General features: G+C 35.1%; 1 protein-coding gene across 1 annotated transcript in view; it reads left to right on the forward strand.

Moving 5' to 3' along the window:
- The first annotated feature begins 1163 nt into the window (after nucleotides 1-1163).
- Nucleotides 1164-24896, forward strand: part of LOC132546417 (integrin alpha-9-like) — a 45983-nt gene continuing 22250 nt past the window's right edge. Inside the window, exons 1-10 of the mRNA XM_060210130.1 lie at nucleotides 1164-1345; nucleotides 15499-15633; nucleotides 17385-17439; nucleotides 18591-18785; nucleotides 19649-19706; nucleotides 20996-21168; nucleotides 21505-21567; nucleotides 21951-22115; nucleotides 22561-22666; nucleotides 24596-24781. Coding sequence (XP_060066113.1) covers nucleotides 1164-1345; nucleotides 15499-15633; nucleotides 17385-17439; nucleotides 18591-18785; nucleotides 19649-19706; nucleotides 20996-21168; nucleotides 21505-21567; nucleotides 21951-22115; nucleotides 22561-22666; nucleotides 24596-24781 — 1318 coding nt within the window. The remainder of the gene's footprint in view (nucleotides 1346-15498; nucleotides 15634-17384; nucleotides 17440-18590; nucleotides 18786-19648; nucleotides 19707-20995; nucleotides 21169-21504; nucleotides 21568-21950; nucleotides 22116-22560; nucleotides 22667-24595; nucleotides 24782-24896) is intronic.

The raw sequence follows: 24896 nt of genomic DNA on the forward strand, positions 1-24896 counted from the left end.
GTACATATAATACAGAGATGCCAACTTTTAGTAGGTGCCTTGTCTTATATACATTTAGAGGTGTCCACTATAACAGGTACCTGTATTATAAAGAGGTGTCCACTATAACAGGTGTCCTGTATTATATAGAGGTGTCCACTATAACAGGTGTCCTGTATTATATAGAGGTGTCCACTATAACAGGTGTCCTGTATTATATAGAGGTGTCCACTATAACAGGTACCTGTATTATATAGAGGTGTCCACTATAACAGGTGTCCTGTATATAGAGATGTCAGACAGGGATTGATTGCCAGATAAATATGATATTATATATTGTTACCTGAAGTAAATAGCTTAATACTGACAATTTTATCATTTAATACACCTGAAGTGCTATCCTGCCTGTGCAATGATAGTACATGGGAAGGTCAAGCTGTTGTAGGAGAATGTGAAGATATAACACTAAAACAAAACGTTGCTGTCTTATTAGGTCACTACCGCAATCCAACACTGTAAATTTAAATAGAAAAAATGCCTTTGTCATTGTTCATTTCAGTGCTGATATGACTTCAGAAGGGAACGGCTATTGTACAATTCACTTCAGTTTAGGAAAAAATGTTCAGGATAAAAAGTGTCCTTATGCCCCAGTTATGAAATGAATACAGGTGTGAGTTGGCTTATGCAAACAGGCAGAAAGAAGGAATGCAAATTTGGTGTATGGGGGGAAAAAAACTAATATCAAATACCTTACTATGAAAATTTTATGTACATGATTCATAAAAGTTCTTCAGCTATTACAAGTGTTAAAATAAAATTCACAAGAACATTAAACTCTCTGTCCTAGCCAGCGTTAAGACATTGAAATAATAACAGAACAGACAGGTTTTGTATGTAGAGCTGTAAGAGAGATTGAATGTTTCAAGATTATTCTCTCTAAAATCATTATCAGGTAAGAAGTACACAACAACTTATGTCCATTTTTTGGTTTTAGTATTTATTTCCTAAAGATATAAATCAGTATTAGTACAAATTTGGTAATTTGTAATATGTTGGGTATTGATGTAGTCATTATCAAATAATTTCTGTTTTTATATTTTTCCAGGTTTACACCATTGATTCGTGAATTTTACAAAAACCTGACTGTGCTATAGAAGGGACAGCAGATAGTGTGCGATATAAACATGATATTCCACAGCATTCTCATCATGATTTTATCTACAGTTTTTATATTATTTGTGGTTAAAGTTACTAAAACCAACAGTTTAAATTTGGATGTTGGAAAAGCACATATATTTTCTGGACCAAAGGACAGTTTCTTTGGATATTCTGTGGCCTTTGTTAAGAATGGAGAAAATGAGAAATGGTGAGTAAAATTTATCATTCTAGTGTTGTATACCCTGGTCCTTCTGTCATGTTTTGATTTATTTAAAAATTGTAAAATTTATTATTTTACAATAAATGTGAAACTGTTTATAGATGTATAAATATTGATTACTATTGTTGAACCTTTTCAAGTCCAATTGGGATTGGAATTGGTCCCTGGTCTGATCTAGGTGAGGAATACATTAGATCTACACTACTTGACCATGCATCCACATATGTATAAAACTTAGCATTGGTGGTAGAATTGTAAGCAGACATTTAATTGCGCTTTTTAGCTTGAAGTTAACTTGACACAAAGGTCAAAATGAGCTTATGGCAAAGTGCAAAGTCGATCATCCATTAATTTATTTCCTGTAAGTCTTTATAAGTCACAAACAAACCTTGTGAATTTTGACCAATTCTGTCAGAACCATCCTTGAGGAAAGGGAAGTCCGTTTGACTTTTTGCTGTGGACTGGGTCTTAAAGGGCCTGAAGGGTTGGGCTCAAAAGGGAAAATTCAGCAAATTCTTTAAAACCTTCTTCAGTAGGAATGACTTCATTTTTTTACCAAATTAGGTCTGAGGCATACAGAAACAGAGAATGCAAATCCCTTTCCTTTTAGAATAAAAGTATTGTGACTAAATTTGGTCAGAAACATCAATAGATCAATTGGTTAACAGGATTCAGTTTTGATGGAACCAAATGTCTGAACCCCTTAGGAAAGAGAGGTAAACTTTCTGTTTGGGTTTAAAGCAATTCTAACGAAACCAAACCAGGCGAGCAATACATGCCCTAATGGCCTTTTGTTATGAAAATCACAGATATAGAACTGCATTGACATATAACATAAGATACCCTTAATTTGTGAATATCACATGTTTTGTAGTATAACAGGCTGTCTTGAGTCAGTTTCATACACCATTTAGATATAGAATACCCTGTCAATTGTGTAAACATGGATCTTCCTGTTAATGATTGGTCATTATCAGATGGCAATATCCAGCAGAGATAAGGACTTACGAGTCGAGGGCTGAAGCAACAACTGGATACAGGAAAATGTCAATCCAGCTAGGGTGCCATTCAGCTTGTCATTCTAGAATCAGCCAAGTGATGGCTGAGTCATCTCAAGTGTCCTAGTCATTGATGCTGTTTTGTGTGAAGTCATCAAACAATTAGATGTCAATATCATCATTTTCTAAGTTATTTTCACAAATTGAATGTTTTGTACATTATATTACATTGGTCACAGCAGCTTGGGGTTGTCACTCTTAAATTGCAGAATAGGTGTGGCAGTTACACATGTTGGTGTTGAAAATATCATAGTCTTTATGATGTCATCAGTATGTATGTGTAACATAAGATATCTACAATAATGCATTGATAGTCTTCTAATCTTTACAATGATCAGCTTTATAACATTAACATCAATCTGATATATTGTTGTATATTTGTTTTTATTTTACATGTAGTTTTATAATTTGATAAGCTTCTAAGTAAAAATATTTTCCTGGATTTCTATGCATATGAAATTCAGTATATGAGGAAAAATGAGCTTTAATCTTCCTTATGACATTTATCTATAAAAATCGTTTTCACTATGCACTCATCAAAACAATTATGTTTATCATATTTACTGTAATAAAACTCCTCATTTGACATACCACTAGTTTTTATATTCATAGTAGTTTGGGTTACTATAGAAAGAGTGGTTCCCAGCAAAATAGGTGACTGGGAGACTGTACCTAAACAGGTGGGGAGACTGATGATCTGTACCTAAACAGGTGGGGAGACTGGTGATCTATACCTAAACAGGTGGGGAGACTGATGATCTGTACCTAAACAGGTGGGGAGACTGATGATCTGTACCTAAACAGGTGGGGAGACTGATGATCTGTACCTAAACAGGTGGGGAGACTGATGATCTGTACCTAAACAGGTAAACAGGTGGGGAGACTGATGATCTGTACCTAAACAGGTGGGGAGACTGATGATCTGTACCTAAACAGGTGGGGAGACTGATGGTCTGTACCTAAACAGGTGGGGAGACTGATGATCTGTACCTAAACAGGTGGGGAGACTGATGATCTGTACCTAAACAGGTGGGGAGACTGATGATCTGTACCTAAACAGGTGGGGAGACTGATGATCTGTACCTAAACAGGTGGGGAGACTGATGATCTGTACCTAAACAGGTGGGGAGACTGATGATCTGTACCTAAACAGGTGGGGAGACTGATGATAAACTGGGGAGTACCTAAACAGGTGGGGAGACTGATGATCTGTACCTAAACAGGTGGGGAGACTGATGATCTGTACCTAAACAGGTGGGGAGGAGTACCTAAACAGGTGGGGAGACTGATGATCTGTACCTAAACAGGTGGGGAGACTGATGATCTGTACCTAAACAGGTGGGGAGACTGATGATCTGTACCTAAACAGGTGGGGAGACTGATGATCTGTACCTAAACAGGTGGGGAGACTGATGGTCTGTACCTAAACAGGTGGGGAGACTGATGGTCTGTACCTAAACAGGTGGGGAGACTGATGGTCTGTACCTAAACAGGTGGGGAGACTGATGATCTGTACCTAAACAGGTGGGGAGACTGATGATCTGTACCTAAACAGGTGGGGAGAGGAGTACCTAAACAGGTGGGGAGACTGATGATGTACCTAAACAGGTACCTACCTAAACAGGTGGGGAGACTGATGATCTGTACCTAAACAGGTGGGGAGGGAGTACCTAAACAGGTGGGGAGACTGATGATCTGTACCTAAACAGGTGGGGAGACTGATGTACCTAAACTCTGTACCTAAACAGGTGGGGAGAGATGATCTGTACCTAAACAGGTGGGGAGACTGATGATCTGTACCTAAACAGGTGGGGAGACTGATGATCTGTACCTAAACAGGTGGGGAGACTGATGATCTGTACCTAAACAGGTGGGGAGACTGATGGTCTGTACCTAAACAGGTGGGGAGACTGATGATCTGTACCTAAACAGGTGGGGAGACTGATGATCTGTACCTAAACAGGTGGGGAGACCTAATCTCACAATGGGACCAGTAGTCTGAACCTAAACATCCTGCGAGACTTACTATCCACCTTTTTATTAATGCAGTGTATGCCCCACTACTATATATCTTTATTAACACAATCTATGCACCACTGTTTTCTGTACTTGGCGTTTGCCTCTTTGACTAACATGAACATATATAAATGCTCAACAAAGTAGATAGACAGCATTAAAAAAATACAATGTCTATCTGAAGACAAAATAATAAAAAAAAGGCAGAGGTTATTCTGATAACTTGATACCAAATAAACTGATGATATCTAAATATCACATTAGATAAAACATGTTGGTATTTCTTTTTGTGAAATTATCTTATCATTTTACATTCTTTTATCCGTCTTAGCCGTTTGGTTACCCTGGTGACCACTGAGGGTGAATATCAGTTTGATCAGAATCAGAAAAAGTTACGATATATTGTAAGCTGTGATCTAGCAATGCACCTATATATTTATAGTACTTTCCCCGGTAGGTGGTGTCTGGAAATGTTCAAAGGCTGTGAGTTCTTTATCTGCTTCATACAAACCTCTGTCAGCTTAACTATTCTTCAGTTAATTTCTAAGTTAGTATACTTAAAATATGTCCGTATTCTTACATCGCAGGGTTTCTTTTATTTTCTTAGAAGACAGAAACACATTTTTTGAATTTTGAATCAAATAATGTTTTTGGTTAGTGTATTTCCTCGATATATATAACAATGTAAGTTGACTTTACTGTTGGTTTGGAACTCTTATCCTCCCATTCATCCGATAACCTGTAATTATTTCCAGTAAGTATTGTCAATTGCCCCATGAAGTATTCCAGTGTACCTGTCTCTGGTTACCACCCTCTCAAGCCAACTAGAGGATGCAGGTCGTTCCTGCTAAATACAATCCATTATATCATTTATTACAGCTATCCTATCTCTGACTGAATTTACAAATAATATACTATATTTAGCCATAGCTGGTGTACTTTTATCTTTCAAAGAATTTATACTTTTGATAAAAGGTTTGTAAAATTAGCAATTAAGCTGACAAATAGACACAAATGTACACAATACATTTTAATGGATTTATCACCCACTTGCTATTAGTCTACATTTAACCTAGGCTGGTTCTGTCTGTAACTTGATGCTTCATATTTATAGGCGTTGTTGTAACTCTGTCTGTGACAATAGATGGAGGATAAGGGGAGTAAGTAGGCAGGTAAAGGGACGACTACAGTGGATGGGGTCTTTCTGTTGAGGGTAGGAATTTTTTGTGTGGGATATCGTTTTAAGGGATGGAAACTTGCCATACAAGTCCCACCACACACACCTCTTTGCTAACTTCCGTCCAACTTCCACACAGCACCATTTAATACTTTCAAGTCATAGGTCATGCTAGAGAAGTCCAATCTGGGATACAAGACTGTGATCTCCTCATATTTTTTTGCAGACTGTTAACTCCTCAGTCATTCAATCCAGACACTCTTTTGTATGGCTGTCTAACTTATATACATGTATATCCCAGTCATAGCAGTGTGCTGGTTTAATCAATATACCAGTCTATAAAATTCCAATCTTTAAATGAAATAAAGGATTAGAAATTGTTTTGTAAGTAAAAATGATAATGGTGGATGTGTCTCGTAAATAAAAAAAAACTGTTGATCTCTTAAAGGTTTTAAGCCCTTTTCTATAACCGTCACGAAAAGTTTCCACAGATTATAACTTTGTCACTTTCATCGCCTGAAGTTATTTTCTAACTTAATGTATCAGAGTTAAATCCCCAGAAAACTTCAATTGTTCTGCTGTATTAAGAATTCGGTCTTATTGATCTTACTTCTCAGGTAGTTCACACCTGGACATGGTTGAGTGACTCTGACTAGATGTCATTGTTTCTCCTACATTACGTTACTAATTCAGAATTTTTTTATTTATGGAAGGAAAAACATACATTGGTCTACGGTCATATGCCCTCCAGCCTTAGCTTTGTTACAGACTGTTGGGTTGTTTTTTGCCCAAAGGAATGTGATTGTGAGACAATTTTAGTACCTTGGAATTGATACATGCAGTACCATTTTACCCCTGGGTGGTGATAGAAACTTTTTTAACCTGGAATTAAAACAGAAATCAATTGAGATAATTGGTCTATTCTTCAAATAAATCGTTGATAAGCTCTATTTGCCTATATTTCTTCTGAAAGCAAAAACTAGAACAAAGAAAGGTTTATTGGTTTATCAGGTCAGAGATTTTGTTGAAGCTGGAAGGAATTTAGTGGGATCCTGGAGGACTGGGTGAACAGTGCACACACATAAACTTTTCTGTAGTGGAATGTTAACTTTCTTAGTGTTGGTAGTTCTCAGGTCTGGGGTCTTTTAACTCCACTACCTGACAGAATGTTTACAAGTGCCATTACATAATATTACTCTCACCAGCCACCACAAAATTTTGAACTGTAAGTCAGGCGTACTGAACATATTAGTGCAGTAGAATTTTGATATCAATGAGATATTTGGAGACTTTACAATTTCATAGAATTGTTAATAAATATATACATGGTAAAACGAGTGAAAATTTGGGTTGCTCCAGGCAAAAAATGCCTCATTTTAAAGGCAAAATTTGAATGTATACCCAATTATAATGTGTATAATTTTTTCCCTAAAGCCAAAGAATATTTTTCTTCCAATTTGAAAAAAAAAATAAAATTAATTTTTCTGCAGGCTGATAGGAAACACACTTGGTTTGAAAATGTACATGTATATCTTGATATCAGAATTATCTAGTTATTTTATATTTGAATTTCACATTGTTATTCAAGCAAAGTGAAATGAAAAGTGTCATTTTTCCACAGATACATGGTATGAGATAAGCAAGTTTAAATTACATTAGCCAGTCTGTCATGTCTAGTTAAGAGTTTGTTTACCCTTGTAATGATGGGAAGCTTAAGGTTAACCCATTCCAAATTAAACCATCATTCAAAACAATGAAACGAGTATGCATTACTTGACGAAATGTAATCCTACAACAGGGCACAGTAATAAGGTAATGTCTGATATGACCATTGCTGTACAAAATAATTACCATCAAATGCTTTTTGTAATTTAAAAATGTTGACTCTGAGTTAAGTGGAGTATGTTGACCCAAGAGCAGTACTGTTGTTAATTTCTTCAGTCTATCTGTAAATCTACAATCTTAAAAGTCATTTTACATTTTAATTTGAATCTTATTGTAATTTGAGAATTGGCATTAAAAATAAGCGATGTGCAAAAAGTGTTTTAATTAGTATTCAAAGTAACAGGTGAAAAGTTTTCAAATGAATTATTTTTGATTTATTAACAGTGTGCTATTTTTTGTTTATATAATTGATATCAGGGAATACATTTTACTATTTACTGTTTTCAGCTTTTTTTTACCTTATTTTATTAAATAATTAAATGTGTGCTGTGTCCTAGAATTTTCTATATTCACAAGTTCAGTAGAACAGGAATCAGAACCCAGTATACTGACATTTTATAATTAGTTGTGCTGCCCTAATTAAACATACATATGCATGCATACATTTCAAGGAATGCTAGTAGAATGGCTGCTGAAGGTGATACAAGTAATCAGTTTAAGCTCTATCTGTACAAACTAGCATCCCAAACTTCTGTTAAAAAAAAACATGGAAGGCGAAATGTGTTCTTAGATAGTAAAGGTTGCTTCAAATGAACATGTAATTCTGTTATATGCCATGTATAACCTAATGAATGTATCGTCTCTCCTAGGAAAAGGTTGGAGTGCATGTTTGATTATGAGCAGATGTGCTTAACAGATTTATATGGCAATAAGACCATGCAAGGCAGTTAGCCAAACCCATATCACTATGTATTATAAAACCATTTATTAACAATACCAATACTGTTCCTTTCTCCAGTAATATTTGCCTGCCCCTTACCTTGTGTAAGGTGCTCAGATTAACTAGCTTTTTACAGGGTAAATATGGTATAAGGTTGAAAATAATATTCTTGTCAATGTCGTGTTGGCTAGACATTTTTCAGTTTTTAATAATTGCCCAGTCATAACTGTATGGAGTCCCACCCTATCCTCCCCTTGCCTTCTCTGCCTGGCTGCCCCTCTTTTGAACTTCATATAGGTTTTCAAGGAAGGGAGATCATTCTTTGTTTCTGTTGTAATGGCTCATGGGACTGTAGGGAGGGCAGGATTTTTTTAATCTTTTGTTTTTGGAAAACAGAAAAAGGGTACAGGCACTGTACTTGCATACTAAAGTTATGGTAATTGTTACTGAAATGAAAAATTGTTTTAACAAATATGTGGACGAGAACTTAATTTTGTGATTTGTCATTGCTGTTATCTTGTTTTTCAGTTATCTCTAAATTTTAATGACTGTGGAGAAACAGGTCCTTATTCTGACTGTATTAATGTTTTTTGTAAACAATAGCCATTATTGAGGAAACAAATAAACCCTCTGTTGTATATGTGAGTTCCTACCGTTTAGGTAATCTAGTGAAAGTACACAGGCCTCGATAAACTAAATATAATTATCTTTAGCAATTTTGAAAAATTCATGCTTCCAGAAATATTATCATTTTGTGCTGCAAGGAATTTAATAGAGGATCATTTAATTCCAAACGTGAATAATAATTAAAGCAGTTTTAGTTCAGTATGAAACACTACATAACTGATGAATCTGGATACAGGTCCTTGTTAAGTGTAATTGGAATGTCTACAATGTGCACTTCTTAAGACTCCAGGATGCGGGTGATGGAAGTACACACTTGCACAGTTTCCTGCCATGCACACATAAAAGATTTGAAACTAATTGAAAATTTTGAAAAGCAGACATGTATTTTTTTACAAAATGCATGAAACTTAAGAAATGTATCTACTTTCATAATTCATTCAGAAGAAAAAATGTTCTGCACTGTTAAGTTATTACCTCATATTGATTCAAAGGCCCTGGGAACCAATACTTCACAGTATGTTAAAAATCGAAGGGACAGGCTTATCACAGGACAACGAAATACTGTAGTAGTGATTTGAAATTTTATTGAATAGCATTTCATTGAAGCCACACAACTTACGGTTAGATAAATATGGTATTTGTTATATGATAATTTACTCTTACATGGAATGAATGTATCAGTGTAGTTAGTTTTCAGAGGAGGTGCTGAAATGGAAAAGCACATGGGTCTTGTCAGGTTGGCCAGTTTGTGAGGAGTAGAAAGATTCATATATTTCATTCCAGTTTTTATCACACTGTATAGGGTGTGGTGCTCAAGGATATATCTTACAGAAGGGCTAGTTTATTCCTGGGACAAGAATTATTAATGTTAGATCCTCCTCCAGAGATGAATGTCCCTGATACAACGATTTTAGATTTACTTTCCATCAAGGACATACAGTTTGCAGGAATGGAGGAAAACTTCGTAGTAACAGAGTATTTGATTTACATGAGTTTGAATGCTTGGTGTGAGATTTAGAGTAGACTGACTGATTGCTTTGATGAATGGGATCTTCAGTTATATGAGCTCAAGATAAGATTCAACTCTAATACTGTTTCTAGGAGACAATCTCTGATACATGTGTATCTCTACTGGTACATATGTATCTCTTCTGGTACATGTGTATCTCTACTGATACATATGTATCTCTTCTGGTACATATGTATCTCTTCTGGTACATATGTATCTCTTCTGGTACATGTGTATCTCTACTGATACATATGTATCTCTTCTGGTACATATGTATCTCTTCTGGTACATGTGTATCTCTACTGATACATATGTATCTCTTCTGGTACATATGTATCTCTTCTGGTACATATGTATCTCTTCTGGTACATGTGTATCTCTACTGATACATGTGTATCTCTTCTGGTACATATGTATCTCTTCTGGTACATGTGTATCTCTACTGATACATGTGTATCTCTTCTGATACATGTGTATCTCTACTGATACATGTGTATTTCTTCTGATACATGTGTATCTCTACTGATACATGTGTATCTCTTCTGATACATGTGTATCTCTTCTGGTACATGTGTATCTCTTCTGATACATGTGTATCTCTTCTGATACATGTGTGTCCCTATTGATACATATGTATCTCTACTGATACATATGTATCTCTTCTGGTACATATGTATCTCTTCTGGTACATGTGTATCTCTACTGATACATGTGTATCTCTTCTGGTACATGTGTATCTCTACTGATACATATGTATCTCTACTGATACATGTGTATCTCTTCTGGTACATGTGTATCTCTACTGATACATGTGTATTTCTTCTGATACATGTGTATCTCTTCTGGTACATGTGTATCTCTACTGATACATGTGTATCTCTTCTGATACATGTGTATCTCTATTGATACATATGTATCTCTTCTGGTACATGTGTATCTCTTCTGGTACATGTGTATCTCTTCTGGTACATGTGTATCTCTACTGATACATGTGTATCTTTTTCTGGTACATGTGTATCTCTTCTGATACATCAAGTATCAAGCACCTGTCTATACAGGTCACCTATACAAAAATATTAAATACCTAGCTGTAAAGGCTACCTACTTATCAAATACCTGTCTATACAGGTCACCTATACAAAATTATCAAATACCTAGCTATAAAGGTCAACTGTTTATAATACTTATCTATAAAGACCACCTCTGTATCAGATATATATCTATAAAGACCACCTCTGTATCAGATATCTATCTATAAAGGTCACCTCTGTATCAGATATCTATCAATAAAGACCACCTCTGTATCAGATGTCTATCTATAAAGGTCACGTCTGCATCAGATATCTATCTATAAAGGTCACCTCTGTATCGGATATCTATCTATAAAGGTCACCTCTGTATCAGATATCTATCTATAAAGGTCACCTCTGTATCAGATTCCATCTATAAAGACCACCTCTGTATCAGATATCTATCTATAAAGGTCACCTCTGTATCAGATATCTATCTATAAAGGTCACCTCTGTATCAGATATCTATCTATAAAGACCACCTCTGTATCGGATATCTATCTATAAAGACCACCTCTGTATCAGATATCTATCTATAAAGACCACCTCTGTATCAGATATCTATCTATAAAGACCACCTCTGTATCAGATATCTATCTATAAAGACCACCTCTGTATCACATACCTATCTATAAAGACCACCTCTGTATCAGATACTTTTCTATAAAGACCACCTCTGTATCAGATATCTATCTATAAAGGTCACGTCTGTATCAGATATCTATCTATAAAGACCACCTCTGTATCAGATGCCTGTCTATAAAGACCACCTCTGTATCAGATACCTATCTATAAAGACCACCTCTGTATCAGATATCTATCTATAAAGACCACCTGTTTTTGTCAGTTATGGTTGTTGACAGCTGTTATACCAGGATTTCTAATCCTGAGTGTGGATTTCCTTTCACCATAGTGCAGTATAAACTTCCGTAGTCATCATTTAGTGTCTCTCCTTTGTGCATTATAAAATATAACTGACTGAACTACAGGTCATTTTACTATTATCATCTAAAGTAATACTGGGGTCATAACTATAAAGTAATACTGGGGTCATAACTATAAAGTAATACTGGGGTCATAACTATAAAGTAATACTGAGCAGGGGTTGAAATTAATTGTTTTAGGCACTAGCAAACCATTGCTAGTGCCTAAAATTTCCACTAGCAAAAATGATGAACAAACTGGCAATTTTTTGGTGAATAGGTTTGACTTTTATTTACTGTTATATTGAGTTTTTCAGGAACTGAGTGATATTGGAAAAGTTATCCAAGACATTGGATAAGAATGGCTGATTGCTACCTGTATCAACATTTTAAATCTATATAATTTTGAATTTATCAGTTTTCTTTTTTTCATGTATGAGCTACATCTAATCTGACTGTCATATGATCAGATCCATTTATAAATGTAACTGTACCCAAATTTATATTATTTAAAAAATTGTTCACATTAACGATCATTTCAATAAATTATTATCAAGACAACTATCTTCCATGTTCTCGCCAGTCATTGCGCCATACTGTATTAACAACATCGTTCCTAGATGATTTGTTGTATCCTAGAATAATATTCAATTCTTTTTCTCATTTCCGTACCGTTTTTAACGTGGCTGTATGTGCACGTTGTTGTGGCGGTGATTTTATATCAGCAGCGTCAGGAGAAAATAGTGATTAGGTATAGTTCATTTCCACTCGCAAAATTTTGCTAGTTCATTATTTTCCAGCTAGCAATTACCAGATTTTAGCTGGAATTTTGCTAGTTGCATATAGTTAATTTCGAACCCTGCTGAGGTCATAACCCTAAAGTAATACTGAGGTCATAACCCTAAAGTAATACTGAGGTCATAACTATAAAGTAATACTGGGATCATAACCCTAAAGTAATACTGAGGTCATAACTATAAAGTAATACTGGGATCATAACCCTAAAGTAATACTGAGGTCATAACTATAAAGTAATACTGAGGTCATCACTATAAAGTAATACTGAGGTCATAACTATAAAGTAATACTGAGGTCATAACTATAAAGTAATACTGAGGTCATAACCCTAAAGTAATACTGAGGTCATAACTATAAAGTAATACTGGGATCATAACCCTAAAGTAATACTGAGGTCATAACTATAAAGTAATACTGAGGTCATAACCCTAAAGTAATACTGAGGTCATAACTATAAAGTAATACTGAGGTCATCACTATAAAGTAATACTGAGGTCATAACTATAAAGTAATACTGGGGTCATAACCCTAAAGTAATACTGAGGTCATAACTATAAAGTAATACTGAGGTCATAACTATAAAGTAATACTGAGGTCATAACCCTAAAGAAATATTGAGGTCATAACCCTAAAGTAATACTGAGGTCATAACCCTAAAGTAATACTGAGGTCATAACCCTAAAGTAATACTGGGTCATAACTATAAAGTAATACTGGGGTCACAATTACAAAGTAATACTGAGGTCATAGCTATAAAGTAATACTGGGGTCATAACTATAAAGTAATACTTAGGTCATTACTATAAAGTAATATCGGGGTCATAATTACAAAGTAATACTGAGGTCATAACCCTAAAGTAATACTGGGGTCATAACTATAAAGTAATACTGAGGTCATAACTTTAAAGTAATACTGGGTCATAACTATAAAGTAATACTGGGGTCATAACTATAAAGTAATACTGAGGTCATAACTATAAAGTAATACTGGGGTCATAACTATAAAGTAATACTGAGGTCATAACCCTAAAGTAATACTGGGGTCATAACTATAAAGTAATACTGAGGTCATAATTACAAAGTAATACTGAGGTCATAACCCTAAAGTAATACTGGGGTCATAACCCTAAAGTAATACTGAGGTCATAATTACAAAGTAATACTGAGGTCATAACCCTAAAGTAATACTGAGGTCATAATTACAAAGTAATACTGAGGTCATAACTATAAAGTAAAAGGTGGGTAATAACTATAAAGTAATACTGAGGTCATAACTTTAAAGTAATAGGTGGGTCATAACTATAAAGTAATACTGGGGTCATAACTATAAAGTAATACTGAGGTCATAACTATAAAGTAATACTGAGGTCATAACTACAAAGTAATACTGGGGTCATAACCCTAAAGTAATACTGAGGTCATAATTACAAAGTAATACTGAGGTCATAATAACAAAGTAATACTGAGGTCATAACTATAAAGTAATACTGAGGTCATAACTATAAAGTAATACTGAGGTCATAACTATAAAGTAATACTGAGGTCATAATAACAAAGTAATACTGAGGTCATAACTATAAAGTAATACTGAGGTCATAACTACAAAGTAATACTGAGGTCATAACTATAAAGTAATACTGGGGTCATAACTATAAAGTAATACTGAGGTCATAACCCTAAAGTAATACTGGGGTCATAACTATAAAGTAATACTGAGGTCATAACTATAAAGTAATACTGAGGTCATAACCCTAAAGTAATACTGGGGTCATAACTCTGTAGTAAAACTGGTGTATTCCTTTAATCATCAGACCACCTTAAGCAGTCTGAAAACTGCTGCAAAAGACATTTTTCTTGGATTACAGTGTTCTTATTGTACAGTAGCTGAGCTGCAGTAATTATTCAATATATATTTAATAGTATTTTTCTGTGTGTCATTAACTTTTCATGCTTTTTGTGCCCCCAAATAAAAAAATCTGGGACATACTGTTATTGTGCTGTTTCTTTGTCTTTCTGCTTGTCTGTTATCACCTTTCACATTGCCCATAACTAGTTCACTGTTAAGAGTTAGGGCTTCCATATTTGGCTTGCATGTTCCTTGTGAGAACAGCTTTCCTGTGGTACCATAATTTTTTACCATATGATCTTGAAGGAGACCTTTGATCTACATTTGTAATGAATTAAAACAAATCATTACCAGAACGACGACATCAATGTTCCACAAGGTGTCCACGCAGTTAGCCCATGCCTTACACAGTACGGTTTTTATGTCCCATAATTTCATTGAAACCGGGTCATAGTGTTTCATAACCACATGTTGTTCAAGAGTTTTTTCTGTGAAACTGTCCTGGAATATTATTGCATCAATTATTTTCAGCAGGTTACTGCCATTTATGTAAGTGTAGTGAGACAGAACTAATCTTCCATAAATATTACATACATATAAAGGCTTATGATTCTTGATGGGTAAACTAAATCTCCATGGGACATCAGCAAATTATGTCAGCATTATGTAGCACTACTCTTCATATACTCCAAGACTTCTGTGAGTGAACAATTCAAGTCTATTTCAAAGTCAAGGTCTCCTTGTAGAAGCTAGTGGCTACCTCTCTGAACAACATACAGGAGGCCCGCGGACATACACTCCAGGGTAAAGCATCTTACACAAGTACACAACCACAACAGCAGTACATTGATCTACTTCTTAGCTTTCAGAGAAACACAAACCATCACTGGTAACAGCATTGAACGTTGCACTCTAGTACCCAATTATGTTGATCTGGCCCAAGTTAATATCCAGTGGAAAATATTCTTAACACAGGCATGCTAGTTACTGAAACACTTTGCCTACTTTGCAGGATTTTGATTGGTGCCCCTCGAGCCAATGATTCGTCATACCCTGGGTTATCGAAGCCTGGAGGACTATACAAATGTCAGAAGGATCTACAGCCATCCTGTGAAATGATTTCTAATATCAACATAGGTATGTACGAGTGTCAATAGATACAAACACTATCATACAAATTATAGTACTTTAATGATCTTTACAGAGGTTCTTAACAGGTTTCTCATGAAACAGGTCTAAGAAATTTTCATTTTTTTAAGCCATGGCAAACAAAAGTCAAAAGTTCAGGATATAAAATGTCATATGAAATAAAAACCAGTTTGAGATAGTTTTTATCACACAACTCCCAAATTACATTTTGAAAAGTTAAAGTGGAGGACAAAATCAGATTGAAGCAGCCATTTTGTTGCACATTTTAAAGTCATCTGAACAGAATGGTCAAGAGGACCTAAGCCATCATGCTTCATCTGTCATGCGCCATCCGCCGTGCATCATGCATTAACTTTTTCTTTAGAACCCTACTCCTCCTTTATACTTTTAGGCCCATTTTGCCTCTTTCATAAACAGGTCTCTATATTCAGATGACCCTTAAGACCCATGGGCCTCTTGTTTATTTATGGTGTAATGTCACTGTTCATATTATGACATCACAATTGATTTCAGACTGGTGTTCCAGATTATATTAAACTAGTGACATATACACAACATTATTTCATGGAGGAATTCATTTTATAACTGGCAGATAGTGATACTTTTTTTTTTTTACAAATTATTCATTCAATCCAGAAAGTTGATTCCACCCCTAAAGACCTGAGGGTGGGGCCCCACAAGAGAATTGACCAATACTTTGCTTAATGCTTGAATGGATTTCTTTCAAATTTTCTCTGTAACGTCAGTAGGGGTTGGCAAATAATTCTCAAATTCAGATAGTTGATTTGACCCGTGGGGACTTGGGGATGGGGCCCCAAAGGGGTTTCCAGAAGCTTCTCTTTCTTAATGCATGGGTAGATTTCATCCCAGTTTCACCTGAAATATTATTGCAGGTGTGTTATCATTTCTTGGGATTCAAAAAGTTGATTCGACCCCTAGGGACCAGGGGCTGGGCAGGTCCCTAAATGGGAAAGTTGGTCAAAATTTTACTGCTTCTTAATGCCTAGGTAGATTTCAACCAGATTTGGCCCAAGATATTATTATGGTGTGGCAATGATATCAAACATGCTTGAAGTGATCCTGATATTGTCCTGATCAACTTTTTATTTTTGCGCTTTGGTCAAAAATCCAACATAACTCATCTAGAACAAATAGTCTGAACTACTTTTCTAGTTTTATTCACACCATTGAGGAAATGAGTTTGATCTTTTAAAGAAAGGAAAGTGATGATTTGTTGTTACTTTTCAATCTGATCAAAACTTCAACATGGTAACCACAAGAGTTATTTTGTAACATGGTGGTTCAACTGTTTTTCATTCACAGAACTTACCATTTATGAGTTTCCAATACTTTTAAGGAATGTTCAAAATTTGAATTCATCAGATTTGTCAGACAACTATCTGCAAATTCTGTGGTTTGTCCATCCATTCGTCAAATGTCAGTTGACAGTTAAGGCTCATGGCCGTCTTGTTTACATTCATCAAGTAATAAGCCCATGCCTGTTTACAACCATATATTACTGCCTAGAAAAAAGATACTGTGACTCTGTAATAAGCCCATCCCTTGAGTTTGAGTCAGTAAGAAGCAATATGTTGTCCCTCTGTACTTATTGTACTTGTTGTTTTATAACAACTAATGCTTTACTATAATAATCACATAATGTTTTAATATTTTTATCTTAAATGTATGATTTTTATAGAAGTAAAAACTTAATATATAATGCAAATATTTTCTTTTCTTTTCAGAAAGCGTATCTGATAACTGGATGGGCGGGTCACTGGATGTTGGACAACAATTTATACTGGTAGGTCTTCAGGTCTCAAGATCTGTTGTGTTTTATTAGTTTTTCATTAGGTCCCTGTGTCTGTCATGTTTTATCTATTTTTCATCAGATCCCTCTGTCTGTCATGTTTTATCTATTTTTCATCAGGTCCCTGTGTCTGTCATGTTTTATCTGTTTTTCATCAGATCCCTGTGTCTGTCATGTTTTATCTATTTTTCATCAGGTCCCTCTGTCTGTCATGTTTTATCTATTTTTCATCAGGTCCCTCTGTCTGTCATGTTTTATCTATTTTTCATCAGGTCCCTGTGTCTGTCATGTTTTATCTGTTTTTCATCAGGTCCCTGTGTCTGTCATGTTTTATCTATTTTTCATCAGGTCGCTGTGTCTGTCATGTTTTATCTATTTTTCATCAGGTCCCTCTGTCTGTTGTGTTTTATCTGTTTTTCATCAGGTCCCTCTGTCTGTCATGTTTTATCTATTTTTCATCAGGTCCCTGTGTCTGTCATGTTTTATCTATTTTTCATCAGGTCCCTGTGTCTGTCATGTTTTATCTATTTTTCATCAGGTCCCTGTGTCTGTCATGTTTTATCTGTTTTTCATCAGGTCCCTGTGTCTGTCATGTTTTATCTATTTTTCATCAGGTCCCTGTGTCTGTCATGTTTTATCTGTTTTTCATCAGGTCCCTGTGTCTGTCATGTTTTATCTATTTTTCATCAGGTCCCTGTGTCTGTCATGTTTTATCTGTTTTTCATCAGGTCCCTGTGTCTGTCATGTTTTATCTGTTTTTCATCAGGTCCCTGTGTCTGTCATGTTTTATCTATTTTTCATCAGGTCCCTCTATTTTTCATCAGGTCCCTGTGTCTGTCATGTTTTATCTATTTTTCATCAGATCCCTCTGTCTGTTGTGTTTGATCTATTTTTCATCGGGTCTCTGTGTCTAGTGTTTAGAGGTCATCGCCCATACCAAACTTTCACAATTGTATCCTTGACAGGCCATCTGCATATTGTTCAATGAGGCAGCAACCAATTACTGCAAGGGGATACATATATAACATAACACATAGTCCACTACTACAACCTCAGGTCAAATATTTCTATAACATCATATTTATTATAAAACTGGAACATTTTATGTGACAAAATATTCAGAATTTCTGAATACTTGTTTACAGGTGTGTGGTCACCGATGGACGAGATCATATGATGAAAATTTTAGCATGAATGGAATTTGTGTTGAAATGGGACGAGATTTTGATGAGTCAAGGACTCGAAAATACCTAGATGATCCTGATAAGCAAGTTGATGTCAACGATAAACTTATTTATCGTATTGGGGCTATGGGCATGTCCTGTGCGTACGCACCCACGGTAAGTCTGTAGAATCAAACAGAAAAGCATGTCAGTATCTGTATCCTGTCTTACTTGGTGACAGTCACAAATTTATCAGTTCAATTACCATGCCACACCATGACTCAAGGATTAGGGAGACAGGTTTATATGTGAACAAAACCATATCATTTATTGGCCTTTCTAATGCCACTTCAAGAAGAGCCCATGAAAAGAGTTACAACCATATTTTGGTATATTCATATTTCTACTTTGTCTCCATGATGATAGTAAAATCACAATTAATTAATTTTCTGATGAAGATATAATTATGGTGCAACTTTTTGTAACATTGCAGTACATCGTGTCTAGTGTACACATGTAGCACTGGTAAAATACAAGCCGCAGTATACCGCTCGGCTAGAGAGAAAATCTCTTTAGCTCGATTGTCGGAACGTCAGACTAGTAAGCTAGGGGTTCGGGGTTTGAATCCTAGTGAATCCATTTAAATAAGAATGACTTCTGTTACATTGGCACTCACATACAGACTCAGGAATGATACTTATATGATGAGTGTTCTTTGTTTTTAGAGATGTTAACATCCTGTATTTATCTTTGTTATTTACAAGTAGTTTTTTCTGAAATGAAATGTTTTAATGTGTTTGGAGACTTAAAGGCACCTTAAATGTTTTACACATTTATATCTTCATAAATTACAATCATTAAAATTTATAAATAATGAAATGAAAATACTAGTAACCTTTTTCACAAAATCATAGGCCACAAAAATATCAGCTGTCCAGAACAATACAATAATGGACAATTATGTAACATACGTTTATTGGTATTTCCATTAGAAATGCAACCATCAATCATCTTAATCAATCCTTGCTGTATTTTGTCAGGGTAAGTCACGGTTAGTTGAGAAGGCTATGGGAGCTCCTGGAATATATGAAAGTACAGGTAAGTTGAAGTGACTCTTGTGTTGTAAAAGTAGGTTCAATGGTTACATATGTCATACAGGCCACATTTATCATACAGCCCACATATGTCATACAGGCCACATTTATCATACAGCCCACATATGTCATACAGGCCACATTTATCATACAGCCCACATATGTCATACAGGCCACATTTATCATACAGCCCACATATGTCATACAGGCCACATTTATCATACAGGCAACATATGTCATACAGGCCACATTTGTCATACAGGTCACATATGTCATACAGGCCACATTTGTCATACAGGTCACATATGTCATACAGGCCATATTTGTCATACAGGTTACATATGTCATACAGGCCACATTTGTCATACAGGTCACATGTCATACAGGCCACATTTGTCATACAGGCCACATATGTCATAAAGGCCACATTTGTCATACAGGCCACATTTGTCATACAGGCAACATTTGTCATACAGGTCACATATGTCATACAGGCCACATTTGTCATACAGGCCACATATGTCATAAAGGTCACATTTGTCATACAGGCCACATTTGTCATACAGGCAACATTTGTCATACAGGCCACATATGTTATACAATATAATAATATAGAACTTGCAGTCTGTATTCTGAATCCTAAATACTGAATTTTGTGGATTATGATATTCTAAATTCTGTGAATCGTATTTTAAATTTTTGAATTACTGTTTATTCTAAATTCTATCTGTAAATTGTATCTTACATTTGTGAATTATACTTTAAATTCTGTGACTTATATTCTGTTGTTTTTTTTTAAATTATATTTGGAAATTTTGTGACTGATATCACCGGTATCCTAATTTTTTTAGCTTTCCTTTGCCTTTTGTAATTGATATCCTCATGCTGCACATGCTCAGTTTTAAATCTTACCAATACAGTTTTCAGACTTCAGAGTGATTGTGTTGGTTCAGGTGTGAAGCAGGTCGACATTGTTATACAGTAACACAGAATCCTGTTATTGTAAAATATTATGAAAATTTGATTGATTGGTCATAACTATTGACAGGGGAGTGGTCAAACACACATGGTATAATGAAATTTGACTGACCGGTCATTCCTATTGACAGGGGAGTGGTCAAACACAATAGTTACAATGAAATTTGACTGACCGGTCATTCCTATTGACAGGGGAGTTGTCAAACACAATGGCTGCTATAAAATTTCACTGATTTGTCATTATTATTTACAGGGGGAGTGGTCAAACACACAGGTAATAATAAAATTTCACTGATTAGTCATTCCTGTTGGCAGGGGGAGTGGTCAAACGCACTGACTATGACCAATCCACTGATGTAGTACACTTCAGTGACCTGAGCCAGACCGAGGGTCAGCTGTACGGGTATTCGTTGACGTTCGGGAAGCTATACGGAGGTGAAGCTTTCAATTTGATTATAGGTGGACCTCGTGATGGAATGACTGGTCAGGTAAAACACCTTGTAAATCTTTTTGACACCATAGGTCTCATTTTTCATTGATGTTATTATTTTATGTTTTGTTAGGAAATAACAAAATAACTTTAGTAATATTTTAAGTCATGGAGGAATTCATTTTTAGTGTATTGTCATATTGCTGATACATAGTTCATCTTGTCCAAAGGAATGACTTCATTCTTCAATTTGTCAACCTTTTTTTATTTGTTAGAGTGCCATGTCAAGGACAGGTAAATGATGCTTTTGTCTATAATCATTGATGCACTAGGTTACTGTTAAAGCTGTTGATCGTACCATACAATTCTAAAAATTTCTGGGTTTTTTTCTCAGGTTAAAATTCTGAAGGATAAGACAAACAACTTTGATCTGATACAACAGCTGCCTGGTGAACAGGTAAGAGGATCAGATTCACTCTGATCTGTGTCTACTCTAAAGTTGTATATGTGTATATGTTTTCATGATATTTTGTTGGGGAGAGGGGATTGAACTTCAAGTATAGGGTTATTTATTTTATGTTTTACAGTTACCAAACATAAATTAAAGGATGGTTATTTATGTATGTGCATCAAAGTGGATTTAAATTGGGGTTACTACTTATCTTTTTTGTAGCATGTTAGCTAAGTTTATGCTCTAAGTAAAATATGTAGTTTCCACAATTGAAATTCACATCAGCGCAGGCAAAGTAAAAAATAACAATGAGCTGCATTGTAAATGTATTGTTTGCATCTTGAATGAATGAGAATTTGTATTTAATGATAATAATGTACTGCTCACAGGTAGGGAGCTACTTTGGGTCAGCTCTTGCGACCACGCCTCTAAAAGCTGGTGAGCCAGAGTACTTACTGGTGGGAGCCCCTATGTATTCTGCTTACAACAGAAATAACTGGAACATTAACGGAGAGATCGGCAAAGTTTACATCTACAGATATGACCCTGATGCTGTAAGCCTATTTGTAATTCAGATTATATAACAACAAATTCTCAGATTTAATTATGTATATAGTTCTTATTTCATGAGAGATAATATGGAGAGAAATTGTGGATATTTTACAGTGAATCCTAAGATTCCATTAGAACACATCTTCTTTGTAAACTGTTTCATCCTGTCATTACGCAATAGCATTTAGTTTTAATATTTTACGTTTTTGTTTAGTTCCTTTTCAAATTAAAACTACATATTTTTTACATGCTTTCACTATTCTATAGCAGATCAAGTAGTGTTTAGAACAGTCCTATTTTTCATATCTCTCATTTCTGCGAGAAGAATTTTTTAAGTTTCAATTTTGTTTTTGATTTGACCATCCTTTCTTGATTTGTACACTATGATATACATGTGACAAGATACTATGTAGCACACCTACATTACTGTTATCCTCCTTAATTCAGGGAAAGATGTTGCTCACCCAAACATTTAACGGAAGTCAATCAGATGGAGCCCGATATGGAACGGCTGTTTCTAGTCTTAATGATATAAATGGAGACACTTACTACGGTAAAAATTCTTATCAGTTAGACACAAGTTTATTATACTTGTAATCAGTTAGACACAGGTTTATTATACTTGTAATCAGTTAGACACAGGTTTATTATACTTGTAATCAGTTAGACACAGGTTTATTATACTTGTAATCAGTTAGACACAGGTTTATTATACTTGTAATCAGTTAGACACAGGTTTATTATACTTGTAATCAGTTAGACACAGGTTTATTATACTTGTAATCAGTTAGACAGGTTTATTATACTTGTAATCAGTTAGACACAGGTTTATTATACTTGTTGTCAGTTAGACAGGTTTATTATACTTGTAATCAGTTAGACACAGGTTTATTATACTTGTAATCAGTTAGACAGGTTTATTATACTTGTAATCAGTTAGACACAGGTTTATTATACTTGTAATCAGTTAGACACAGGTTTATTATACTTGTAATCAGTTAGACAGGTTTATTATACTTGTAATCAGTTAGACACAGGTTTATTATACTTGTTGTCAGTTAGACAGGTTTATTATACTTGTAATCAGTTAGACACAGGTTTATTATACTTGTAATCAGTTAGACACAAGTTTATTATACTTGTAATCAGTTAGACACAGGTTTATTATACTTGTTGTCAGTTAGACAGGTTTATTATACTTGTAATCAGTTAGACACAGGTTTATTATACTTGTTGTTAGTTAGACAGGTTTATTATACTTGTAATCAGTTAGACACAGGTTTATTATACTTGTTGTCAGTTAGACACAGGTTTATTATACTTGTAATCAGTTAGACACAGGTTTATTATACTTGTAATCAGTTAGACAGGTTTATTATACTTGTTGTCAGTTAGACAGGTTTATTATACTTGTTGTCAGTTAGACACAGGTTTATTATACTTGTAATCAGTTAGACAGGTTTATTATACTTGTTGTCAGTTAGACACAGGTTTATTATACTTGTAATCAGTTAGACACAGGTTTATTATACTTGTAATCAGTTAGACACAGGTTTATTATACTTGTAATCAGTTAGACAGGTTTATTATACTTGTTGTCAGTTAGACACAGGTTTATTATACTTGTAATCAGTTAGACACAGGTTTATTATACTTGTAATCAGTTAGACACAGGTTTATTATACTTGTAATCAGTTAGACAAAGGTTTATGATACTCATTATCAGTTAGATAGAGGTTAAATATACTCATTATCAGTTAGACTGTATAAACCTACATTATCATGTTTATTACTTTCAGAAGAATAACTTATAAATTCAAACTTTCCCTTACTTTAACCCTTTCGGCGCCGTAGGCGACTTTGGTCGACAATTTTTATATCTTTATTATTAGCGAAGATATGCTTGTTTCAGTAATGCTGCCATTGTTTTCGGATATTTTCTGGAAAATATTTGGAGCTGAGCTGTACATTGTAAGAGATAATTGGCGCCAAAAGGGTTAAATTCAAACTTCCCCTTACTTTAAGTATGTATTGATGTACTTGTCTCTCCCAATCCTGTTATTAGTCCACCCCTGACTGTGAGTAAGGTATATTGTGCTGGCCTCTCCCGGTGCTGTAATTAGCCCACCCCTGACTGTGAGTAAGGTATATTGTGCTGGCCTCTCCCAGTACTGTAATTAGCCCATCCCCTGACTGTGAGTAAGGTATATTGTGCTGGCCTCTCCCGGTGCTGTTATTAGCCCACCCCTGACTGTGAGTAAGGTATATTGTGTTTTTTTCCAGGACTTACTGCAAACATTTATGAACTTTTTTAGATTACATACAGAGGATCTCTTTATGATTATATTAGTAATCAAATTGACATCAAATTTTAATCATAATAAACCTGCCAAGTGTGAAAAGTCCTCTTTGTATTAATTACTAGTGAAATGAAGTTGTAATGGAACAATGTTTTCTAAGTTGATAATATTACATTCTGCAGACATTGCTATTGGTGCTCCATACGAGGATGAAGGACGTGGTGTTGTGTACGTATACAATGGATATCACGGTGGATTCTGGCCCAAAGAGACACAAAAGTTACGAGGAAGGGACATAAATCCAAGTCTAAGGACTTTCGGAGCAGCCATCTCAAAGCCCTTTCTGTACAACGATGATGCCTTTTATGGTAAGTTGTGCATTGTACCTTTTTTTGGACTGATTCGAATTCAAGATGGCCGACAGGCAGCCATCTTGGATTTTGGAAGTAAAAGTCTGTTACTGCTATTTCTTGGAAAGTACTG

Source organism: Ylistrum balloti, unplaced genomic scaffold (genome assembly GCF_031769215.1).
Source record: "Ylistrum balloti isolate Yb309-2 unplaced genomic scaffold, AGI_CSIRO_Ybal_v1 Utg369888, whole genome shotgun sequence".
Classification (NCBI taxonomy): domain Eukaryota; kingdom Metazoa; phylum Mollusca; class Bivalvia; order Pectinida; family Pectinidae; genus Ylistrum; species Ylistrum balloti.